The sequence below is a fragment of the Salvia hispanica genome, chromosome 5 (assembly GCF_023119035.1).
Source record: "Salvia hispanica cultivar TCC Black 2014 chromosome 5, UniMelb_Shisp_WGS_1.0, whole genome shotgun sequence".
In the NCBI taxonomy this organism is placed as follows: Eukaryota; Viridiplantae; Streptophyta; class Magnoliopsida; order Lamiales; family Lamiaceae; genus Salvia; species Salvia hispanica.
This window is the reverse complement of record NC_062969.1, coordinates 38,904,681-38,919,348: the sequence shown is the minus strand read 5'-3', so window position 1 is coordinate 38,919,348 and position 14,668 is coordinate 38,904,681. Positions and strand designations below refer to the sequence as shown.

At 35.3% G+C, this 14,668-nt stretch overlaps 3 protein-coding genes and 1 long non-coding RNA gene across 4 annotated transcripts; 1 reads left to right on the top strand and 3 right to left on the bottom strand.

The window, feature by feature from the left end:
* Positions 1-799: 799 nt before the first annotated feature.
* Positions 800-4,348, bottom strand: LOC125188810. The gene is made up of 2 exons (XR_007170776.1): positions 4,211-4,348; positions 800-1,592 (listed from the first exon to the last, which is right to left on the bottom strand). It is a non-coding gene; the product is annotated as an uncharacterized LOC125188810 (long non-coding RNA).
* LOC125188798 (aluminum-activated malate transporter 8-like) lies at positions 2,412-4,405 on the top strand. Its single transcript, XM_048085852.1, has 6 exons — positions 2,412-2,742; positions 2,901-3,041; positions 3,115-3,387; positions 3,485-3,600; positions 3,687-3,830; positions 4,003-4,405. Exons 1-6 carry the CDS (start codon positions 2,460-2,462, stop codon positions 4,342-4,344), a joined length of 1,299 nt encoding a protein of 432 aa, XP_047941809.1. The 5' UTR covers positions 2,412-2,459; the 3' UTR covers positions 4,345-4,405.
* Positions 4,406-6,296: 1,891 nt separating this feature from the next.
* Positions 6,297-7,260, bottom strand: LOC125188808 (NDR1/HIN1-like protein 1). The gene is made up of 2 exons (XM_048085865.1): positions 6,971-7,260; positions 6,297-6,798 (listed from the first exon to the last, which is right to left on the bottom strand). The coding sequence occupies exons 1-2, from the start codon at positions 7,184-7,186 to the stop codon at positions 6,382-6,384; spliced, it is 633 nt and encodes a 210-aa protein (XP_047941822.1). The 5' UTR covers positions 7,187-7,260; the 3' UTR covers positions 6,297-6,381.
* A 2,004-nt stretch (positions 7,261-9,264) lies between these two features.
* On the bottom strand, positions 9,265-9,921 carry LOC125190014 (NDR1/HIN1-like protein 1). The gene has a single exon (XM_048087215.1). The coding sequence runs from the start codon at positions 9,919-9,921 to the stop codon at positions 9,268-9,270; it is 654 nt and encodes a 217-aa protein (XP_047943172.1). The 3' UTR covers positions 9,265-9,267.
* Between the last annotated feature and the right edge of the window lie 4,747 nt (positions 9,922-14,668).

Genomic DNA, 14,668 nt, shown 5'->3' with positions numbered 1-14,668 from the left:
TTTTATTTTGTACTTTACCATTTACTTCTTTACACATTGAAATTTATTTTGAACATGGTCGTGGATGGCAGCCAAAACCGCCGTCTCTCTAACATGAATGAATACATGAGGTTTCCACATACCACCCGGCAAAAAAGAAAAATAGAGTGAAAAAATTCAGATACTTATATACGTTGATAATCATAGCTAAGAGCATCTTTAAGGGAAGATGTAAATGGAGATGTAAGTCATATAATTACCATATTTACCCTTTTTTTTAATGAAATATCATTTTCTAAGAAAAGAAATATTTGAGAAGTATTATCCCTTTTTGAAGAAATATTTTTACCTCCCCAATATTTGAGAAGTATTATAGTACCTTTTTGAAGATGTATCTTTACCTTCCTGACAATCAGGAAGGTAAAATCTTTTAACTACCATATTTGCTATCTTTTCAAGAAAAATCTTTCTTTAATGAAAAAAGTATTTGAGAAGGTATTATACTTTTATGTTTTGGAAGACATTTTGTACTATTTTTTTATTTACAAAAATAATTTTCCTTTCTATATAGTACTACCTTTTTTCTTTGGAGTTTGTTGCTTTTTAAATTAGAAAGATATATTTCCCTTTTTAAGAAGGTAAATAAATGATAATACATTTTATATATACCCTCCTCTTTGGAGATGCTCTAAGGGTTTATAATCAGGTAGGTTTTGATTTTTGCACTACTTTTATCAATAAAATAGAAAAATTACTAAAAATTGATTTCTAATTAATTTTCTATTAAATAAACAGATCCAGAATCAAGAGCTCAAATCAATGAAGAAACCAAGGATATAACATTCACTCGTAATGAAACCTTGCACTAATCAAATGTCTAACAACAATAACAAATTTAGTGTACTCTGTTTACAAGAGTTGTGTGGCAAAAAAACACTAAATTTAATTAAATAAACAGATCCAGAACAAGAGCTCAAATCAATGAAGAAATCAAAGATATAAAACTCAATCATAGCCATAATTAAAACAAAATAGGCGATTCCCTTTTCATAAACTCTAGTTCCACCTAAATTTGCTAATTCTTAGCCCATAAACCTCAATTATGATATTACTACTAATTAATTTCTCTACTCTCAGCTTATTTTGATTTGGATGGATCATAAATACGTATACATAACGTCGTATCAAATAAGATAATATACACAATATAGAGAAGTTTTGACTTCAATTTTAAAGTATGAGAGTACTTTTAGTGGGTGAGAGGAGCACTACATATGCTGAAATTGACTGCATCAAATACCCTAAAGATCAGTCTAATTATACATGAAGTGACAGGCATTTATGATTTATAGGGCATTACATCCTTAAATTGTGAGGAGGGAGAGCTGTTCTTTTATCATTTTAAACACTGGACATTATGCAAGAATTTTATCCTGTTTATTAGCACTTCAGCAAGGCAAATATAGACCAAGCAGGAATCAGGTTCACCACCATACATCTTATCACTAATAACACAAAATTCATCTTTAATTATCTGCTTACTTTACCAGTTAGACAGATGGTTTTCTGCTCTTATTTCTTCGCGTTTCAACTTTCCAGAGCTCTTCTCAGTCCTAGATGACAAAAAACAAAAATAATAAAGGTTAGAGAAGGACAAGAGACATAAAGCATGTTGAACTTTAAGGTCTAATCAGGTTCTTGAAAAGTTGAAATGATCTCTCCAAGTACAAGAGCTAGATGCTGCTGCATGACAACTGGAACTAATGGTGCAGACTGATTTCAAACTCAGACGTAATCTGGAGGAGAGGATACACACTAGATGTATCGGGCAAGAGAAATGAATGACGCATGAATGAAAACAACATGCATGATAAACTTTTAAGATATATGTGTTGCTGTTGGAGCTGCAGATATTCTATTTCAAGGGCTCATAAGGCAGAGTCCTGATTATACTTAGGATTGGGCAGATAAGGAACATTTTCAAAACAAATCAGCATCTATGCGCTACTTTTGATGTGTAGTTTTCAGTAAAATTAGATGCGTAAATCCAGAAAAGACCTTCAGATGCTGAAGCTAGTATTCATCTTGAGACACAGGGGAAGGGGAGGACTGATGAGTTGATGAGTATGGAAACCTCACCAGTCACCACATGGGAGGGTTGATGAGTATGGAAACCTCACAACTGCGTCACAATGTAAATAAACCGAAATTGTATTTTCTAATCTTGGTAAAGCTCCAAACATATTGAGCCTAAACCAGAAGCAAACTGCTGTTTATTGGAAAATTATGAAACACCACTTCGATCATCTAGCTAAAGCAGCCTCATCTTTTCACTAAATGAACCAATTCCTACATGGTAATATTCCTTTATGCATTATGCTCCTATATAAGTAATTCAATCCATACCACTCTCATTGCAGAGCCAGCTTCGTACCTCCATTCCATGAAAAGCCAGTTATAGTATTATCCATTAGCCAACAATGATGGGGCCAGAAAAACAAGAGAATCCGAGCCTTCTCAAAAGGGGATGGTTATGGCTTAGAGATATTCCATCTAAGCCCATAGCTAAACTATGTGACGTAGCTAGGCGAGCAATAAAGGTAGCAGAGGAAGATCCAAGAAGATTGATTCATTCCCTCAAGGTCGGAGTTACAGTAACATTAGTATCATTGTTGTACTACCTCCAGCCTATGTACAACAACCTTGGTGCCTCTGCAATTTTGGTTGTCATGACCGTGGTGGTTGTTTTTGAATTCACAGTTGGTATGTTCGTATATTCCTCAAACTAAAGCATTACCCTATGTATTAACATACCAAAAGCATAGCCAATATACTAACACAGACCAAAATGTTAGGCAATGTCACATGCTACTTGGCTCAGGAAAAAAACCTAAATGGCTAATGCATATATGTTGTATTAGGTGGAACAATTGGAAAATGCTTGAACCAAGGATTAGCAACCTTAGCAGCTTCTGCTCTTGCTATTGGAGCTCAACACTTAGCCATCCTAACTGGGAAGAGAAGCGAACCGTATCTGATTGGACTATTTGTATTCATACAAGGTAAAATTCAATAAGAAAGATACAACCCATTAAGTTCCTGATCCCATTACTAATATAGCATGTATCTTTGCAGCTGTAGCCATGACTTTCATGCGATTCTTCCACAACGTGAAGGCCAAATATGACTATGGGGTGCTTATCTTCATCTTGTCATTCATCCTGGTTTCCATATCTGGTCTTAGAATGAATAATGTCCTAAACTTGGCTCAAACAAGGCTTGTTACCACACTCATCGGTGCATCAACTAGCCTGGCCATCTGCATCCTCTTCCGCCCTGTGTGGGCCGGTGAAGATCTTCACAAATACGTGGCTCAAAACATAATCCAGCTTGGAAATTTCTTGGAAGGTATCCCACCATATTACATCACTCAATACAGACACCATCATAGTCCATTCTTGGACTGATTCCTGACAGGCTCACTCTATTTTCACTATCAACACAGGACACCTGGATCTGTGTTTCAAAACATCGTGTGATGCAGGGATAGAGATAACAAAGCCATCTATCATCAACCTAGACAGTATCCTTGCAGATTCAAAGGTCAAGGAAGAAACCTTGGTGAGTGAAACAACTTCTCAGACTAAGCGCATTTTAACTGCGAATCTTCCATTTCTTAAAAGTGATTAGTCATGTCCCCTTTGCAGGCCGATCTAGCCAGATGGGAGCCAGGGCATGGTCGGTTCATGTTTCGCCACCCATGGGAACAATACCTCAGAATCGGAAACTTAACAAGGCAGTGTGCCTGCCGACTTCAACCAATCAATGGCTACTTAAACTCCGATTTTCAAGTATATCTCAAACATTTCCTTTTACATTCTGCTATGCTACATCTCATAAATTACTCCTACCAATAAACACATAACTGCACATGCACAAACCAGTATATCATTCATTCATAAATTGATCGTCGAATTAACTCAAACAACATACTGTACTGTTTAATTTTTGCCATAACTACAGGCACCAAAAGAAATCGAATGCACAATCAAAGAGGCATTTACAGAATCAACAAAGGCATTGAAAGAGCTGGCATGGGCAATAGAAACAATGACGGAGCCATCATCAGCTAATCCACACATCGAAAACCTAAAAATCGCGTCGAGAAATCTAAAATCTCAGCTGAGATCGGGTGATTGGGGAGATCAAAGCGATGTTCTGCAAATAATACCTGTTGCCGCGGCGATGATCGATACGATTTCCAGCGTGGAACAGATTGGTGATGCGGTGAAGGAGCTCGGTTTGATGGCGAAATTCAAGAGTAGAATGGCGGAAATTCCGAGTTTGAGTGTTGCGATTGATTAAGGAAATTGAATTTTCTGCCGAAGCTCATGAGCAAATTTTAATGGCGTGTGGAGTTATTTTAGATCGAAATTTTCATTTTGACAAAATTATTTAGTTCAAAACTTTTATTTTGGTTATCACTGAAAAAACTCGCTACTTTTCATTTTATATAAATAAACAGAAATTTTAAAATCGCATATCAATGAACTCGAATTGAGTTTCTAAGACTTTTGGAAGTAATATTCCCTCCGTTCCATAGTAATAGAGTCATTTTGTTATTTTAGTACGTTCCATAGTAATAGAGTCATTTCCTTTTTTAAATAAACGTCAACACATATTTCCACACCTACATTACTTTCTTTTACTTTATTCACTCTTCATATCTCTATCTTTTTCATTTTCCATTTTTACTCCATTCACTTAACTCAACTAATATAATTTTTATTAATCTCCGTGTCGAAAAGAAATGTCTCCATTATTATTGAACTGATGGAGTATTATTTTTTAATATTTTTGCAGCAAAATTTTTTATGCTCAACATTCTTACAATATGTCCCGATCATTTAGCGTTAGAAAAATTAAATGAATTCGAATTTTCAAATTATTGTTAGTCTCACGACACGAGGTAACAATAAACAAGTTCATATATTGAAAATTAAATAGAAATAGATTAATTTTATAAATGTAACTAGCTCGAGAGGAACAATTTAGTTAGAAAGTACTTTTCCAGACTCTAATAAATTGGGAGTTCGAATTACTATTCTCTTAAAGAAACGAAAATGTTTGCAAGCTTGAATTGATTTTTTTCAATTATCTCACTGATATCACGACTATTTATACTTTTGTTTAATTAACCATATATGACCAATTATACTCTTCACAGTTCCAATTTCCAATGTTTTTTTAAATATATATACAAATAAATCTTGAAATAATGATCTTCGTGCAATGAACGTGATCCTAAAAATATGCTCGAAATCAAAATCATGAATCAAGAACAAAAGGTTAACACAATGTGCACATGCGTCTCATTCCATCCATTTGCACACATTCTAATTTTTTTTATATTTGGAATGTCACAATCTCCCCCAACAAAATTCTTGGACAAATCGAAATAGGGAACTTTATCTTTTCTTGATATGTCAACAAACATAAAAAATGTCAATCAGTCGTTGAACGTTGTTTTCCTTTGGCTTTACACTATCCACGGTTAACTTTATTTTACGTACCAATATATAGAATACTTCTAATCGAAGATTTAATCATCAAAGTGATTGAAAAATGCATCATATCTACTTGATTGACAAGATAGATAAATTATTGGACATCAACATTCGATAAATAATCTGATAAAAATCGACACTACACGTGAAAATATAAACTTATACTAGTACTAATTAATTAGTCGGTTGAAAGGTTAATTAGCTCATTAAATTAAGCTCGACTTGATTAATAATTAAATCGCGTCGACACACATAATTAGATAACTTTGAATGTCAATATGTTCATTTACACTTAATTAGCACGGGTGTTTGGTGATTTAGTACTGTGTTTAGTTACACATATTTAATTCTAATGTTTCATTTCTTTTGGCAATTGGATATTCAGATAGCTAACAATTGCAGATATAGTATAATAAGGTGGTGTTCGGTTTGCAAGATAAAATAATACCAAGATACAATCTAGGATTGGATTGTGAGATTATTTTAGTCATAAGAGGTTAGCTATGACTAATTATTCCATGATTATCCATCTAGAATTGAGTTGTGGGGTTGAATCTCATGAACCACACAACAAATTTAATCCCGGATAAAAAGTGAAGGATAAATTGACCATGAAGTTTAGCTCGCAATTATCCAACATTGAAAGTCTAGTCGTCTACCGTCATTATATTGTTGATCACTAACGACCGACTTCATTTAATTCATCAGCGGTAACATCCACGTATGATTTTACGATTTCACCAAAAAATATGTTATGAAATAATTACGAACCAAGTTCAAATTTAATGATTTTTCTGAACTAAGTTCAAATTACAATATTAAGATACAATTAGTCTCACACATCAACATGGCAATCCATAATCAACTGATACTTAACCGCCACCTCTCCGCCGCCGCCGATCCCGACACTCCGCCCGCCGGAGTTTATAAACGCCGGACAATTCACATACAAATGGTACCCGCCGGAGACAAACGTCCCCACCTTCCACCTAATCCTGCCTCGGACTCTGATGTTCACCATGAGCGTGCCGGCGATCTGGTCCTGGCCGAGCGCCACGCCGAGCTCCGGCGCCACCGGCACGGCGTCGCCGTACAGAAACGGCGACCACACGGCGGAATCCTTGTGGCCCTGGTAGGTCGGCGGGAGGAGCGTGGGGAGCGTGATCTGCTGGCCGTGGTAGGCCGCGTAGACGTCCACGCGGTCGTAGTAGATCCCGATCCGCTGGTTGGAGTTGCGGGCGGCGAGGGTTACCTGCACAGGGGCGGAGCCAGGAATTTATAGGAGACAGGCAAAAAGTATGCATAGGAAAAATTAAAGTGTTTTAAATTAGTTTGAAATTAAAACAAATAAATTCTATAGTAGTAAATAATTTATGTAAAAGTTAAAATAAATAAATTTTATATAGTAAATAATTTATGTATGCCTGTATGGTGGTGGTGAGGGTGTTGGCGGATGAGAGGTTGAAGGCGAAGACGGTGGCGTCTTGGAGGAGGAAGGCAGGTTTGGAGGGCTGGAGGATGAGGAAGATGAGGAGGATGAGGAAGAGGACGAGGAGGAGGAAGGCGAGGGAGGCGGTGAGGAGGCGGCGGTGGAGCTTCTTGCGTTCGTCGTCTTCGTGGCCGCAGTCCTTGGCCGTCATGGCGGCGGCGGCGGTGGTTGTGGTGGTGGTGGAAGTTGGTTTGGAGGTTTTGTGTTTTGATTGAATGTGGGGAGATAGAGAGATTTGTGTGTGCATGAGATGTGTTATTTATAGTGAAGTTGTGGTTACAAATTATTAGAGGTAGTTGAGGTTAGTTGAAGTGTTTTTACTTTTTAGACTATGTGCTTATTGAACAAGGCATGGTATTTGATCAAATTATGTTTTATTCTAAAATTTAGAACTCGGTTGGAATAATTATGAAATTTGAATATATTTGTAATTATCTCTTGGAAAATATTTTTGGTGCAATTGTATCAAATATGATAGTGGAAAAAACACATGTGAATATCATATTACCGATAAGTTAAAAGATGATGTTTATTCACAAAGAAAATAACTCGCTTTCATTGATAAATCTCAACAATACGTTACACCTAAACGACCTGCGGGTCTTTTTTCCCATAGGATCATTGCGAACGAAAAAAAATGTAGTAGTTTTTTTTTGGCTATTTTTTTAAATTGCAATATAGATCAAAATTTGATCAAACTTCATATTTTTTTACAATTATCTTTTGTTTGATTATATATAGATATTATTGTTATTTTTGTTGTGAATTGCTTATGTACAATGTAAGCCATTTGCATGGCTCGAGAGTTGTGGTTTTGGATGAATACACCTTAAATGCATTTAGGATTAGTAGTATGAAGTGGGATATGGAATATACTAATTCATGTATTTCAGAGTGAAACTTTATCCCTTTTTAATGGCATATGCTTGAATCCAAAGGCTTCAAGATTCAAGAATTTTTGTAGGGCCCATTTCTAGTTGTGAACTAATAACAATATTAATATTGTAATGTTACCTGCCATTCGATATATGGAATCACTTTCAATATACACCATATGTAGTCGGACGTGGCAAATTATGAATTCGAGGCACTTTCTCTGAAATTCTTTACCATTGAACAGGCGACTAGTAATAAATTTGATAATGACTCTATTATTTTTATTTTTTAGGCATCAATCAATAAAGGCTAAAGATATCTTTTCATAATTTTCACATTAAAATCAGAAAAATATTGGTAGATTCACTTTTGAGCATGTCCGCCAATGTGGTTCAAAGATGCTATTCATCCATAATGTATTTTTACATATATAATTTTGATTCAAATAAAATTCAATTGTTAATGGTTAATTTAGTAAACCATTTAAGTCATCTGGAAACATTTTTTTCCTAGAATAAGTAGAAAGAAATAGATTTGAATAATGAATAATAAGATCCTTAATTTATTAATTACAGTATGATTTTTGTTTAAATTATACTACTACTAAATTAGCTTTTATGATCGGTCTACATAGCTATAATCTTAATTTCTAATTAAATAGGCTGGTCATAAAAGCTATTTCTATATTTTATCTTTGATCATATCAATTCGTTACCTAAATAAATAAATAAAAGCTATAACTACATTTTATCTACAATTAGGAAGTTATGAATCAAACAATGAATTGACCGAGTTCTTTTGGGTATGTCATAATGGATGACTGAATATTTCCTAGAGCATATATAGTACTTAAAGACAAAAGGATAATTTGTTTGAAACTTCATAAATTTTAAAATTTGGATTTTATATAGTAGTAGCTTGAAAATCCGCCAATAAGTTATTAAATTATTAATTTCTTTTATTTTGCAAACCAGACTACTTGTTTATCATACTTTAACGACTAATCTAGATTTCAGTGATAACACAATGTAACTTATTTAAGTTGCGCTTTTGAATGTCAATCAAAACAACCTCACATTTTATGCCGAAGTGATAAATGGATGTGTTTTGCCGCTTCTTATTAATTTGTTCTTACTTTACAACCAGACCTATTTATTTCTTACATCTAATCAAGATATCAGTGTTAACATAGTCTAACAACTTTCTTACATAGCACTATCGATATCAACCAAAACGACATCACATTTTAGGCAGTTACATTAAGAAAGTATGAGACGGAAGGGACGGAAAAAATGAAAAACGCTGTCGAAAAATGAAATTAAATTAAAATAAAGTACAAAATGTGTCCATAAACCCTCACACATCAACACGACAACTCACAAAAAACTGATACGTAATCGCCGCCTCTCCGCCGCCAATCCCGCTTCTCCGGCCGCCGGAGTTCATAACCGCGGGACAATTCACATACAAATGGTACCCGCCGGAGACAAACGTCCCCACCTTCCACCTAATCTTGCTCCGAACCACCATATCAACCGTCGGCGTCCCCGCAACCAGGTCCTGCCCGAGCGCCACGCCGATCTCCGGCGCCAGCGGCACGGCCTCGCCGTACAGAAACGGCGACCACACGGCGGACTCTTTCCGGCCCTGGTAGGCCGGCGGGAGCTGCGCGGGGGCGGTGATCTGCTGGCCGCGGTAGACGGCGCAGAACTCGAGGGTGTCGTAGAAGATGCCGATGCGGGCGTTGGAGTTGCGGGCGGAGAGGGTGACCTGCGCGGTGGTGGTGAGGGCGTTGGCGGACGAGAGGTTGAAGGCGAAGACGGTGGCGTCTTGGAGGGTGAAGGAGGGCTTGGAGGGGAGGAGGAGGAGCCAGAGGACGAGGATGAGGGAGAGGAGGAGGAGGAAGAGGCCGAGGGTGGTGGCCAGGCGGCGGTGGCGGAGTTTGTTGAGCTCGGCCTCTTTTTCCGCATCCGTCGGTCCGGGGGCCGGGGCCGGGGCGAAGTTGAACATGGTGGAAGGAGTTAGGGTTTTGGTGTGGAGAGATGAGTGATTGTGTGTGTGCATGTGTTTGTGTACTTATTTATAGTAGACTGAGCATTCGGATTTTGATTCGATTTTTATTTTAAGATCAAACTAAATCAAAAAATAATTTTATCTAAAAAGTTGACACAAGTCAAAATTGGAACAAAACCTAACTTGAAAATTCAGAAAGATAAATCAAAATAAAAATTTGGAATTGAATAATGATAGTAGTAGCATTTTAAAAAAAATGAAAACACAAAAGCAATGAATATTTATCACTTATGTACTAAATTATTCAATTAAATAAATCTAGGTTACGATTTTTTCGTGTGTTATAATTTAACTGAAAATTTGTGTTTACATAAAATGAAACCGAACTAAATCGAAAATCAAACCAAAATTTTAAATTAGATTTAATTCATTTTTTGCTCACTCCTACTGGGAAGTGTGCTGCTCATTTACATCCATTTTTTTTGCTTCACTACTTTTTGTGTAACGTTTTAGATAGTGCATTTGTGTTTGTTTATACGTAAGATTTAGTTGGCGTTTGTTTATATGTAAATTTTGTTGAGTTATGGAATATACCAATTCATGTATTTTATGGTGAAACTTTATCTCTTTTTCATGTCATATGCTAGCTAGAATTTCAATGGCTTCAAAGATTCAAGAATTTTTGTAGGCTCCATATCTCTAGTTGCGAACTGATCTAACGAAAACGAGAGTATAATATGTTAATGTAATTGTTAACCTGCCATTTGGAATATAGAATCACTTGCCATAAATACCAAATATTTAATCGGGCGTGACACCTTTCTGCAATTTAGTCACTTACTAAATATCTAATCGGACGTGATTTAATTTAAACGTTAATTTGCCTTTAAAAATTTATCAAACTTTACATACCTCTTATTAATATCTAATCGTTCAAACTCAAATTTAAATGTATAATATCTGACGAAATCACTTGTACTCCATATTTACCAAATATGTAATGGGACGTGCATGTCCCATTATTAAAATATAGCAATAGATTTGAACATTAACTAAGATTATTAATTTATTATCATTTTTTTGTTAAAATTTATATAATAATGGTTAGTCACGTTATGACTACCTATCTTTATTCTTTTATATTAACATATGTCAATAATAAAAGCTGCTCAATATTTTATTTTATCCATCATATCACTTTGTTACCTCCTAACATAGTAAATGAAAGCTATATCTTGTCTAGAGTTGGTATGTATGGTATTAAGCAAAATAGCAAATAAAGTAAATAAAAGCTGTATCAACATTTAGCATTTTGTCTAGAATTAGTACGTATCTATATGGTACACAATAAATAGTATTATCAAAATTCCAGTGTCTAAAAAGAAATACATCAATTATACTGGGAAAAGGATGGAGTATGAATCAACTAATTAATTGATCCGACACCCTTATGGCGTGGTACATAATTTATGGAGTAGTATTATAGTATATAAAAAGAGTACTAATTTATCAGTAAATTCTTACTTTCGTCAAATTTTAATTTTGCATATAGATTATCGAACAATTAATTTATTTTGGTTTTGCATTTAAATTATTGATCTATTCTTATTTCACTATATATCAATTATAGTAAAATTTAATTTTTGCTCAAACATGTTTGATGACTTACTTATGTAGCTCTATCCGATGCCAAACAAACGGTCCAAAACGACATCATATTTTAGGCAATAAAAGTATGAAACAACATCTTATTGTAATCTTACGTAGATTAAATAATTCGTTTATTGAATTGGGAACGAGATGCAAGTGAAAAAAATGAGAAATCATGAGAAACGAGAAGGGTGGGAGCACACCAAATAAAATTATTTAACCATAATTGAAGTTGTTATATTTGGTGACTAAATAGTGGTGAAGCTTTGGATTATTGGCAGCGGCGGTGGGAGTGGTGGTTGTACATTTGGGTTAGAAAATCAAAATTTGCTTGGCTTTGAAGGCAAACATCGCCTTTCTCAATTAGAATCAATGCATAAAGCATATAAGGCTTGATTTTTAAACCAAGTGAAAATTCGCATATGAAATCATTTCAACACAAGATATTTTTACATGAACTTTCTTGGACGACTATTTATTTAGAAAAATAACAGGGTAAAAGAAAAATAAAAAGATGATATTTTCAACAGTGCAAGACTCTCTAGCAATGGAGAAAGAGAAAATGAGTAAATGAATTAAGACCCTAAACCCTATTTACCCACAAAACTAATTAAAAGCCCAAATTTTACATAGTCAATCCATTATTTACAAAAACTTAATTTGATTGGCAGAGTGTTGCTTGGCCTAGAGATGAAGGTGAACTGCGCTCCACATGCCCGCCCCCCTCAACCTATCAACGTGCGGCGCGTGATGCGCACTTTCTGCGGCGAGTGGGCTTCGTTTGAGTTTTTAAATTTAGGGATATTGTCCCTAAAATCATGAACTTTGGTCAAATTTTGGTATTTCTCACGAACTTTAAAATTAGTTTAAAATATCACAAACTTTACATTTTGGTGTTTTGATATAAAGTTTGTGATATTTTAGATTAATTTTAAAGTTCGTGGAAAATATCAAAATTTGACCAAAGTTACGTTCATGATTTTAGAGACCAATATCCCTGAAATTTACAATTTATCTTAACGTTTAAATTATTCAATGCATTTATTTTCATTTATTTTTATAATTTTACCTCCAATATTTACCAAACTCATCTATAAAAACATAACTCAATCACACAAAATTCACACTAAAGAATTCTAGCCACAATTCTAACTCAATTATTTCCTAATAGTTGTTATACTTCACATGCAGCTCACGTTAATTAATTTGTTCATAGAAGGAATATTGATGCGTTGGAATCTAGCAAAAACCACATCCATAATATAGGATATTAACAAAAAGAATACTTTATAATACTACTATCTATCAAAAGAGAGTAACTCATTAATTACACATTAAACTCCGGAATTCACTACATTAATTAACTAATCCTATCAAAATTTGTTATATTTTCTAAAACTAAACTAACGATGTTTTTAATCACTACAGTCCTAGGTAACTAATTTCCCGAATTATTGAATTCTAAACTAGTAAGAATTGCATTTATCAACTCCATCATATAATGGGTGTGGTTCAATAGGGCAAACTTGAACTCGACAACTCTTACCACTTTCGGTCAACGTTCCAAATCTCTTAGTCAAAGGATCAAACTCAATCTTCAAATCCTCACAAATGATCATCAAAAAGGACTTGATCTCAACCTCGGTCGAGTGCATCTTGACGATTCGCAACGTGTTAGATTCCATCACCATATCGAGATTCACCACCCGGTTCTCGACGTCCTCCTCCATGCCAAACACGCCGTGGAGGATCATCTTCTTGCCGTCTCGGCTATACTTCAGGGAAGGGGACGTCATGGACACTGACCCCTCGTCCCCAGAGTATATCCAGAGACGCGGGACCTCGTACCTGTTGGAATGTAGGAAATCCAGGAGCAAGCAATCAAACAATAATCGTAGAGGAAATCAAGTGGAATCAATGTAAACATAAAAAATAAATCTTTTTTTTTCTATATTTATGTACTTGGAACACTTTATGAAAGGGTGATGAATGTAATGAAATTTGTACAACACAATTTAGTTTAATTTCCGATAGGATCATGAATTTTGATCAAAGTTCTGGTTTATCATTATTAATTTTAAAAATTTATCAGTTTTCCTATTTAAGCACATTTGTATTATTATTTTGAATTTATTAACCTCGAAACTACATTATTTAGTCATTTATATCATCACATTAATATTTAGGTTACTATTTATCAACAACACCAAAATTCTTATATGTGTATTTCTATTCAGAATCGAATTTGCCCCTAAATAAGTTATTATCGAACAATTGAAAAAATTTGAAACTTCACATATATGTATGGAATAAACTAGAATCTGACCAAACTTTACCCTAAAATCAAATATTGTCCTTTCATTTGTCTCTCATTCATTCAAGACATAAAATTAATAAATAATAAATAGAATTTATTGTCGTCCTAGAAAGGGGTGATCTTCTGCATTCTAATTTGGTTTATCCGTACCTGAGGTCCAGCTTTCTGAAATTCCCCTCAAGCGACAGCGTGGTCTCCCACGTTGTCGCCTTGTGGAAGGCCTTGGACACGTTGAACGAGGAGACAACCACGGGGTCTAGTTTGAATCCCGGGTTGTCGTAGGCCTCATTGACCTCCTTTGCGAAGCTATAAAAGGCTGTAGCTAATATTGCGAGCAAGATTAGGAGCGGCACGAGCCAATCACATCGGCGGGTGGGTAACCTGGCGGAGGAGAGGTGGGGGACGGCGTTTGTCTCCGGCAGGAGAGGGTTTTCGAGGTCCGGAGGCGGAGTGGTGTCGGAATCCGCCGTGGCAGAGGAGGGTTTGAACATGTTCAACGCACGAGTGAACATGTCCGATGGTTTGGAGGGAGAGGAAATCTATGCATATGTGAATTGTGATGTATCGAAACTTTGGTGGTGTGATTATATATGTATGAATAGATATATATGAAGATTGTTTGAGACATGATGGATTTGTTTCGCAATGCATATCTCCTGTGTTTTATCTGTTGAAGAGTAGAAGATTCTTGATTCTAAATAGATTCTGGATTCTAGATTCGGGTAGATATATACTAGTAATACTTGGAATCGCAGACAAAGTCTCCACAAAAAAAGG

Coding starts and splice junctions, on each gene's coding strand:
- LOC125188798 (XM_048085852.1), top strand. CDS start 2,460: ATGATGGGGCCAGAAAAACAAGAGAATCCGAGCCTTCTCAAAAGGGGA. Junction 3,601..3,686: donor AGGTCAAGGAAGAAACCTTG/GTGAGTGAAACA, acceptor TCCCCTTTGCAG/GCCGATCTAGCCAGATGGGA. Junction 3,831..4,002: donor ACTTAAACTCCGATTTTCAA/GTATATCTCAAA, acceptor CCATAACTACAG/GCACCAAAAGAAATCGAATG.
- LOC125188808 (XM_048085865.1), bottom strand. CDS start 7,186: ATGACGGCCAAGGACTGCGGCCACGAAGACGACGAACGCAAGAAGCTC. Junction 6,799..6,970: donor CCCTCACCACCACCATACAG/GCATACATAAAT, acceptor GCCCCTGTGCAG/GTAACCCTCGCCGCCCGCAA.
- LOC125190014 (XM_048087215.1), bottom strand. CDS start 9,921: ATGTTCAACTTCGCCCCGGCCCCGGCCCCCGGACCGACGGATGCGGAA.